This window comes from Ruditapes philippinarum, unplaced genomic scaffold (assembly GCF_026571515.1).
Source record: "Ruditapes philippinarum isolate M1 unplaced genomic scaffold, ASM2657151v2 ctg571_1_1_1_1, whole genome shotgun sequence".
NCBI lineage: Eukaryota > Metazoa > Mollusca > Bivalvia > Venerida > Veneridae > Ruditapes > Ruditapes philippinarum.
In genome coordinates, this window is record NW_026860049.1 from 126,686 (window position 1) to 138,179 (window position 11,494).

Sequence of the window (11,494 nt, forward strand, 5' to 3'; positions counted from 1 at the left end):
AGAATAAAATGATGCATTATTTTGATTTACTGCAATAAATATAATCCTGCTTTCACTTGGACTTGACTTGTTCATTTTACCAGCATAGAGAAATGGTTTACTTTTAAGCGAAAAAAGTGAATAAACAAAGCTTTTCACAAAAGTGAAATGATTTCGTAACAATATTTATGTCTAACAAATTGAATGAATCTCCTTTTTTCATATAAGCAAGATAAAATAATTTCAATTTAATCGTATAAAAAGTATGTTTTCTAAGGAAATGTGGTTTTTCGTTAAACAATGCTTTGTAATAACAATATAGTCGGTCTCCTATGAATTATTGGGCCTTGTGAACAACATGACTGAAAAATAGTTTACATTTTTCAAATATAAAACCTTAACATTGTTTATCATTATTTTCATTTTTGTAGCACTGTTAACTCTCGTAGTCAATATCTAACAATAAAACAACTGACTTAGAATTATTCAGAGGAATGCTCAGTGCGAGTTTTCATTACCAACTTGATAATAGCATTCGTCTTCTTATACGTGGCCTCATTTACATGTAATTAAATTAATTGAAAAGAAGAATAGTTACTGCTATTCATCCGGATTCTTATATATAACAACATTATATATCCTTATTTTTGTGCAAAGGAAGAACTTACTGCGTTTCCTAATGACTTAAAACCTTATTGATAATAAAAAAAACGCTAAAACGTGCCGTGTTGTAGCGGAAGAAGCACAATGGCAGTAACAAAAGTTAACACAAGAACTCTAGGACATCTTCAGATTTATCACAAGAACTCCAGGACACTTGAAAAATCGGGCATTAATTTGATAGCCGGGGCTTTATGTTCGCCACTTTGCATTATAATTAGGTAATTATGTATGGCAAGAAAAAAGATCAGAAATGAACAGGTCAGTATGTGCGAATAAGCAAATAATTTAGAAATTTTACTCAAAACTATAAGATTTTAAAAAAGAGGCGATGTGAAATGGCCTATAAATTAGTATTTGACATGTAATACAAAATGTTAGGCAAGCTTAATAATATCTGTCATATGTTGTGGTTCGGACCGGAATATCCGTCCCGAGGTGACCCGCCCATTGGGCGGTAACGAGGCTTGCCGAGTTACCGCCCATGGGCGGGTTACCGAGGGACGGATATTCCGATCCGAACCGCAAAACATATGTCAGATATTTTTTCTTGCATATTCTACAATTATATTCCATTATATTTTAAATTCTTCATCTTTATTTTCAACGGAAATGTATATCATTACAGACGTAACTATTTCCTTACAACAGCGTATGAAATTGCAACTTCATTCATAACGGTAAAATGACGTCATCCTAAGCGTGCCATTGTACAGCACGCGACTCATCTGGCACCCCCCATGCCAGATGAAATTTCCGGCATGGGTAAAACACACGGAAACGGCAGTCTGCTATGCAAGAATAATCATTAAAGTTTAATAAAGCACCTTAAAAGGTTATACTAAAGTTTTCCGACGAACTCCGTGACAGTTATCACAAGAACTCCTGAAAAGAACTCCATCCCTCGTGTAACATTTCCTCCCCGTGTTAACTGTGAACTTATTTAATGAACATTTACTGAGGACATTACTTAGGATACATAACTTTGAACAAACATAATATCTATAGACTGTTCAAAGACATATTCAGCACCGATTTTGTAAATATAATATTCAAAGTATATAGACTGAAATACATTAACTATATAATATTGACTGTAGGACATGTTTTGTATACATTGACTGTGAAGATATTTAACAAACATTGGGTGTGGACATATTCAGAAATATTACTCGAACGTATGTATAAGAAACATTTTGTATTCTGGCGACTATTCATTTTTTAAAAGCACAATTACTCTGCAATATGACTGATACAGGCATAAATTTATTATGTCTTCATTGTTTTACGTGTATTGTGTATAGCAAAACAAAGTAATTAAGCAGAGTAATAGTGAATAATGTTTCCGGCTGTAACAGGACGACACAAGCTACTTACTAATGTGAAACTGATATATTATAAATATTTGATGATATTGTTTAAGTCATTTGTCATTTTCTATAATGTTCTCAATTATGTGAAAATGTCACCGGGTGCACACGATGACAGCTCCTGTGGGAATTCTATTTGCATGCAAGTAGTGTATGTTCGTTATCTGTTATGATCAAGCGCAATAAAATCAGGTGTTATTATTTGCTTTTCTTTGAATTATCTTTCATCAAATATATGAACGTGGGCAGTTTGATGTAGCATGAATTAATTAATTAGCAATGCTCGTTTATTTGATATATGAAACAAGTTGTCATGACGCACACTCTGTATTGTTGTGTCAATATTGTTATCATACTCGTTTTCAGTATCTGTTTCTAGATACCACTTGATTGCTAGACCGATGACTATATCATTTTATTTTAACGTACTGAACTTCGCGTTGTTTCTATGTATTTCATTGCATATAAATAACTGATTGTTTTAAATATTTATCTATGTTTGATGTCACACTTGTAAAATTTTGAACAAAAAATTCATCATTTTGATCACGATCGTATTGAAAGAGTGCTGGTACAATGAATTTCATTTCTTTTCTAAGACACGTCGCTTATTACAATTTTGATTTATTTCTTTCTTTAAAAAAAAAACAAAAAAAAAAATAATGGCAAAAACTACAGTGATATTCAATAAAGCAATGATATAACTTGAAATTAGTTGGGTATATGATGACTTGTACTTGTAAATAAGTCTTCACCTGAATACTGATCACCATGCAAATTGACCTACATTATTCGAATCAGTAGGACAATAGTGAATGACGTTTAGTACTTAAGTGGCATTTTGATTATATTGGCATCGTCAAAATAAGCCTATACGATAGATGCAATTTATTTCATACTATTATAATGGTAACTGATCAATAATTGAAAATTACAAAATTTAATGCTTACAAATTACCACGTATCCTAAGATGTAAAGACACTATTCCATTCTTTTTATCAATTGAATGTATTCTGATGGACATTTATGTAAATTGCCGTGGGCACGTTAGTTATTCTTTATTTAAGTGACGGAGGTTATAAAATTGAAAAACGAAATGCAAAATGGAAAAATATTTTGACTTTTTTTGTGCCCGTTCCATTTAGACTGTAAGAATCTTACGGCTGACGGGAATATCTAGCTCGAGGGTAACTGTTTTCGGTGGTAACGAGACTTTGCGACTTTCTATTAATCACTTACCCGGAAGGTAGATATTCCCGTCTATGACTTTTTTTCTTCCTTTCCTCGCATATTACTTAAAAATCATAATTCGGAAAAGATAAGAAGTCAATATTTTCATTTAGCGCTTTTATGTCTTGAAGTAGCATATGAGTTTTAAAAACGTCATTCATAAAGGCAAAATGACATCATTCTAAGGGCATGCGGGAATCACGTGACTACTAACATAGGTTTTTCTAGCGCCCTGATATGCAAGAATAGGATGAATATAATGTCAATTCCAGTAAATACCAAAGAGAAACAAAATACTAGTTTATGACACATTTTATTTAAATAACGTCGCCTGCACGCAAACATATATGCAAGACAGAAAAATCACAGGAATTTTGGCATAGAATAATAAGAGAATAAACGACAACGTTAAATAACAATAAAAGTATGAAATCAGAATCATAAAAAATAATTCATTTCCCATAGTCCAGTTTGAAGTCAGGAAATATGTCGTTCTCAGAAGATAGAGTTCACTATTTCTTCAAAATTCAAAATTGTATCGCATTTGACAGTGAGTTTCATAATAATTTGATAAAAATAATAAGGAAATATTTATTTTACAATGAATTTAAATCGCAATATGTTTAGCATATATAGGATAAATATTTTTTTTAGGATGTTACAAAAGAAATTACTCGAAAATGAAAACGACTAGCGGACTAGCGGAAAAAAATATTATTTTGTAACAGTTACTGTAAAATATAAACACATTTTCATTTATTCATGAACTAACATCAGTCTGTCCTATGATCGTCAAATGAGCATTACACATTACGTCAGATAAATTACGTTACACTTTTCTACGTTACGTTCCAAAGATTTGATAATCATACAACATATTCACTCATGAACAACGTCCGAATATTTAAACGCCGATGGTCAATGCTTTTGAAGAATTATGTTCTAAATATTTTCATTTCATTCAAGTGACCATATTTAGATTACTTAGGAAACATTCATATAGCACTGTAAAATTTGTCTTCTTTGTTTATTTACCACAAAAAGTTATGTTTCAAGTGTTGATGATAACCAGTATAACTTATGTAATGCCTGTAAGACTGACTAACGTCTGTCCGATTTTATAGCAGAATATATTGATTTATAAAATCATAAAACTATATAAATTGATACATAATAAAACCGTGCCTATAATACAAAATATTATTTTTCTTTTTATATTTATGACAATTTCTTTGATGTCTTTAAACATATAACAACATATAGGCAGATGTCATCAGTCGGCGGCATACATAAAGCAGTTAGTGTTGCTATAAAACAAGTTGCTACGGTCTGCAGCTAGAAGCCCAGAAGCATCTATATAACTGAGCCGCGCCATGACAAAATCAACGTAGTGCGTTTGCGACCAGCATGGATCCATACCAGCCTGCGCATCCGCGCAGTCTGATCAGGATCCATGTTGTTCGCTTACCAACCCTATTACAAGTAGAGAGAAACAGATAGCGAACGGCATGGATCCTGATCAGGCTGCGCGGATGCGCAGGCTGGTCTGGATCAATGATGGTCGCAAACACACTATGTTGGTTTTGTCATGGCGCCGCTCAAATGTAAACACGCTCTCAAATAGCACTAAGACAATATAACAATTTCAAACTATTACGTTATAATATTAAGCTAACATTAAAATGAAATAATGCATCTTGGTTATGGTTGACAGTTGTGTAATCTAGAAAAATACACAATTTAACAATAATAACATATGTACATGATTGAGATAAAAAAAAAAACAGTATATCATAAAACGAAATGATTTTCAGGTAATTCATTTAACACAACTGATTAAGAAATAGAAAAGGAGAAACATCCTCAAAAATGTTTATTATATGATTTATGATTATATATAAAAATTAAGTTGATTTTTTGTCATGTTTGTAAGCTTGATCTTTAAAAAAAAACTAATAAGAATTACCAAAGCTATCTTTAAAAATAATAAAACAATTAAATAATTTCAACTCTTAAGTTCGTCATATTGATAAAATTCTGCTGCAGGATTGAAACTTTAGCATGTGATGTTTTAATCTGAAAATAATTACTCGTTTAATGCGTTTAACCACATAAACATTTTAGTCCTACATATTAGTTATTTTCTAGAAGAAATGACACATTTGAATATGTATGTTCTTGATTCTAGCCTAAAATCCACTTTCACATTTTAATACTTTGAATATAATATGTATTCGAATGAAAATAATTTAAAAGATCAGTTTAATGTAGATAATTGTAGACAGAACAGTCACATAGAAACGTTTAGCTTAATGAAGATATGATGAATTTAACTATATGAAAGCATTTCAATAAACATACTATATAAATATGCTGTACACGTTAAATTATGCAAAGTATTTGAGAGAAAGATTTGTTTAGCTGATTGCGACATAAGACCAGATACATATATTAGATGAACAATCATGCCTAACAATAAATGAAGATGATTGTGAGAAATATACAACTATAAACATTTCTTACGATGTAAACATTTGAACGATGAACTTTTATTTACAATCGTGTATGAAATTATATGTTGCGTATTTACAAGTATGTTCTTTTTAGAATATAACAAAAATGTTTACAGAGCCAACATTAAATACCGATTTCAGCTTAAAAACGAAAAGATATAGTTGAACACAGGATACTTTAATATCAAATTATTTTTGGAATGTTTCTCTATGTAGGAAAAATGAGGCAATCTTCGGAAATATTTTTTTGTAGACAGTAACAGTGCAGATCATGATCAGAACACAGATGTGCCGACTGATCTTTATCTGCATTGTTCGTATGTGTAGTCAATTTTTAAATTAAAGTGACACGCTTCAAGATTAATAGATTAATGTTATTTTTTATGAAAATTTAAAAGATGCTCTTAATAGAAGTACACGCATTGTATAGTTACAAACATTGGTTTAAGTATATATATTTAGACTATAGTTAGTGTCCAGAAAAAAAACTTATAACGCGACAAATATACAAAATTAGTGTGACCTCCGTTATAAATGAACAGAACTATACTAACAAAATAGTAAATAACATTACACGTGCAAAGTGCTGCATGATGCTTGAACATTTATTAGTTCATCTGGAAGTATTTAACTTTTAAGGATTACAATACAAATGATTAAACTTTGCGCTTTAGGCTATAATATACCATGTTGTTTTATATTTGATGAAAAATTGCACTATTGTATTATCTAATAAATATACAAATATCAACTAAATATATGTACATATATTGGTCCGTTATTTATTGATCAAGGTTATATCTAAAGCAGATTAAAACAATTAAAGAAAGTCATACATCTCTACAATTTTTAAGACAAAAGCAATGGTCGTAATTCAAGGCATATTATTGTATACATTTTTGCGTTCTCATTCCGTAACGTTTTCCTATAGAAAGGAGCAACAGAATAAAATAATACTTTGCATAGCTGCATTATCAAAGTCATTTTAGATGTTCTTCAAAGTAAAAAAAACACAATCATATGTATCACATACAGTTAAATAATTTACTAAATATTGACACAATTTTGTCTATCAATATCCAAATAACAAATGACGTCATTGACACGTCTTTCCCCGCGCGATTTCTTCGGTCTCTAATCTGTCTATGTCGTCATCGATTCCGCCTGACGACAAATGCTTTGATTCAATAAAATAGCTTCCTTTTCTTTGCATTAAGTCACAAATTCTTCTACGCGCAATCGTCAAAGTATTTGCACATGTTTCTATCATTTTTTTCTCTTATATTTTACCCTTTTATTTCTTCAAGCACTAACAATATTAGCATGTACGATCATTTTATAATTCAAATCATGCAAGTTATCAATAATCGTATGCTAGCTTAGACTTTTATTCTACTTTTCATTACGCAAAGAAGGGCAGTAACCAACTATTAAATCAACACACTAGGTTGACCATTTACCATATACAGTTGTCTTTCGTAATTATTTCACCGTAAGCAGTAAACTGTAAAACCTTAACTCCACGAGTAAATTAACTGGGTTTTTTTTATCGGCCACAACCTTTGAGATTACATGTTTCGTCTGACATTTCCTCGGAATCATACGCAATAGGTTTTTGCGTCAGTTTAGTAAGTTCCGTGCCTCCATTCTGTGAATATGGTGCTCCTTGTGAGTATGATGTTTTTAATTGATTCACCGGGCGCTTTATGAAAACTTGAAATGTTTTAAGTAGAATTTTTCTGAATTTTCTACCGACTGCAGTGTAAATTAAGAAATTCACAGAAGAGTTAAGCACAAATAAAGTATTACTCACACAAGTCCATTGTAATAATACATGCGGGTGTAAAAACTGGAATTGTGCCACTAGTCCTGGTGTTTGGCAACATATAAAAACAATTACTATAAGAATTAGTACTATACTCATGTTAGCCTCGCTGTTTTCTTGAATATTTGGTACACTTCTTCTTCTGCGCATGCGCATTAGTTCTAATATGAGTAACGTGTTCAATACACCAAGCAATGCAAGCGGTATGATATAAATCAGTGTCATATATAGCCAAAGTGTATATATCTCTGAATAAAAGAAACTTTGTCCAAACTTCGTTGTTATAACTGTATAACAAGCATGGCCATCTGTTTCACCACACCGAGTAAACCATGTCGCAAAACATCTCGGAATATTGTACAGAATAGAAATTACAGTTATTATTCCAATCATTAAAAACGCGTTCTTCTTGTTGCAAATTCTAACTGATTTGAACGGATGACATATAGCTATATATCGTTCTACCGACACCGCCACTGTCGTCCATACGTTTAGCATTTGTAGTGTCATAACTATATAGTTTGTGGGTGTATATATATGTGGATATATTACATCAGTAAATAGCCACATTTTTGGATTTAGTTGTGTAATGGAAATCACGGACAGTCCTATTATGCCACCCACCACTATTATACCCGTGTCAGTTACTACTAGCGTTCGTAAGAAGTACACAGTGGTGGACTTCATCTCTCGCCGGAAGAGAACAATAATGGTGAGCATATTTCCGAAGAATCCGATCACACTGATGATAGGAATAATAATTCCCCAGAATATAAACATAATCTGACGTGACCTCGTATCTTGGCCCTGTATATAGTCATCCCCGTAGGTCAAGTTCACCTTCAGATTCAACTCGCTGGCAGGCATTTTGAGTACAGATTACCGTACACCTGACTAAGAGCAATTCATCAAACGTCTTGTTTCTTTAAATAACTACACGACCGCTTATTGCCTTTCTGAAATAAAAGAAACAATTTTTGTTGAAACATGTATTTAATTTTAACGAATATTGATTACATAGTCTATAAACCTGGAAATAATAAAATTGTTACTTCTTACATTTGTAAAGCACTCATTTATTTTTGGATAAAATACGTGTTGAATTTTATAGTACTTGCTTTAGATTCAAGGGCATAATTATAGCATATAAGAATAAAATATACATTAACAAAACACTTTTTATAGTTGTAAAAGAATATACATGTACAACTGTAACAAAATATATGTAATTATATTTATACAAATTCACATGAAATGGTATTTAATGTATTACGTTACATCGACTTGAAAACATTAAAGACATAAAATAATTGAATAAGTGTGCATAATGCAGTTACAAATTATTTCTACATACGTCAATGATTAAGAAGGCAACATTGTTAATCAACATACATCATTACGCTTCATTATCATTTATTTTAATATATCAAAGGTCAAGAATAGACATGAGTTGTATATATATATATGTACAAGACAACTGTAAATTGAAAATAGATATAGCAGTAACCGAGTCCTCTCTCTTTTATAGTCTAGTGATTTCTTATATCTGATAATATTATTCCATACGCAGCTAGTGTTTCCAACATTTATAGATTCTATTACAGTGTATATACGATTTTCCTTATTTTGATTTACATTTATAAAACCAGACTTTTTCAATTCATGATGTTTTAAATTTAGATACAAAACTACACGTGAAAGTTCAAAAGTAGATCTTTCCTTGTTAAGACATTAGCGATAGGAAAAATCAAAGGAATGCTGTTCTTTTATTTGAAATTGATTATTTACTTTGCATGTATAGAGTAATTACATTTGAACATATATTTAAGTTATCCGCAGTAATGAGATAAAATGAAACGAAAGAATTTGATTAGTCATAATTACGTTCGTGTATATATTTCATCACTTATGGTAAATTTCAACATATATTACATATAGACATATTGTATATGATTAACAAATAACACAAAGCATAAAAATACTTAATCAAATTCACAATCAGTCATTATATGTCACAAAACGTTTCACGAGGGTTACCAACTGTTACAATATCTAATAAACATCTAACTTATGGGTGTGTTTTTGTGTGTATGTTTTTTTTTTTGTTTATTTTTTGTTTTTGTTTTTTGTTGCTTGTTGTTGTGTTTCTGTTTTTCTTTCTTTGGGATGGGTTTTGTAAAATATATCTAAATATCATTTATACATGTGAATGTTACGAAAAAAACCCTACGATTATGATACTTAGATAGCAAAATAGAAAATAAATAATCATTTGTATTACGCTTTCCTTTGCTTTTACAAGATTATCAGTCAGTTGAAATATTTGATACAGTTTAAACCGAATTCTATGATTCATAAAAATAATAATCAAGATATGTGAATTGTATCCAGAAATTCAAACAATATCATAATGAAACAAACTTAAAAGATATAGTGTAATATTGATGCTTCTTTAAAGTTAAATAATTGATGACAAGAAATATCGTTCTACATTTTATACCACGTGTTATAGTAAAACAAAAAAGAAACAATTCTTAAACGACAACAGAAGCGCTCTAAAATAGACCACAAGTAGGCGTTGATATATGATGTTATTCTCATACTTTTCCTTATAAAAATCCATTTCATGTAACACAGTACTCTCTATAAATTAAAACTGTTTAAGAAAATCGTGAAACGTTAATTAACACCATGTTAAATATAATAAACATTTATCCATCCGCTGTTTTAAAAAAAAAGTGCCTCATCAGTTTTATCAATATCATAGATAAAATCCGTATAGAGTTAACGTTATGCAGAAAAGTGTCGAAGTTATAGGACGAACTGTATTACCTTTTTTACTATTCAGCTGTTACCGCCATAAATTTGCCGACGGCAAAACATAGATGATTGATCGGTGGTAGTGACATATCGAATGATATTGTTTAGTGAAAACTATCTGAACCTAACTTATATAAATTATACAATAACGAGACAATAATTATTTCGACTACATTGTTTTTCGTTTCAAATCTCATTGAAAATAAGTACATATAACGTTAAGTTTTTATGGTCTCATGCAGTATTGGTATGAATTGTATGATTTCAACTAACCATTTGATTTATTTGTAAGCGCGAACAACTAGCTAGTAGCTACTAGTTCTACGAGTATTTATATCATATCATGAAATTGTTTATATGATACAAACTTCATTTTTCTTTCTTCGTACAAATCATTTAGCTCTTACATTGTGTACAGTAAAATAAAAACACCCGACTGACGTACATGTTGCTTCCTTTTTGACACTGGAATTCCTTAACTTACTAGACAAATTGTACTGTTTAACCATTTAAGCTCAAGAATGGCAATGATATATTTGAATCGCTGCTTTGTCTTGAACAAAGTATAAGTTCTTATCAAATGTTTTGTGAAGACTTGTTTATACCAGCGTGAAGCCAAAGTGAATGTGTTGATACAATATTCAGCCGATAGAAATAAATATAGTTTAGCCGACTGCCTCTCATTTAACACAGTTATCGAAATTTGTTTAAACTTTACAGTATATATGATACTTTAATATCATAAATTAAGATGTACAACAAATTGCCTTAACACTTTAAACATTTCCTTAGTTACAAAGAAGGGATAACACAGGTGTTTATGTAACAAGCAAAATTATTTTTATAACTTTAAAAGAAATATTTCGAGAAAGTAAAAATAAAGTAAAACATGTAAAATTCACAAAGATATTCAAATAAAAGTGAAAGTAAATACACTGAATATAAAAACAAAAAAATCAAAGTCTTCAAACTTTTTAAATTGAATATAAATACATTGAGTATTGACATTTACACAAAAATGTTAAGTATTTTGGATAGATTTGATTAGAAGTCAAGGTTTGGGTTGACTTTTCTATCAACAAACAAACAAAAGGAT

At 30.5% G+C, this 11,494-nt stretch overlaps 1 protein-coding gene across 1 annotated transcript; it reads right to left on the reverse strand.

The window, feature by feature from the left end:
- Positions 1–4,426: 4,426 nt before the first annotated feature.
- Positions 4,427–9,675, reverse strand: LOC132758721 (FMRFamide receptor-like). Its single transcript, XM_060750425.1, has one exon. The coding sequence runs from the start codon at positions 8,443–8,445 to the stop codon at positions 7,300–7,302; it is 1,146 nt and encodes a 381-aa protein (XP_060606408.1). The 5' UTR covers positions 8,446–9,675; the 3' UTR covers positions 4,427–7,299.
- Between the last annotated feature and the right edge of the window lie 1,819 nt (positions 9,676–11,494).

Excerpts from the sequence above, each read along its gene's own strand:
- LOC132758721 (XM_060750425.1), bottom strand. The coding sequence starts at position 8,445 with ATGCCTGCCAGCGAGTTGAATCTGAAGGTGAACTTGACCTACGGGGAT.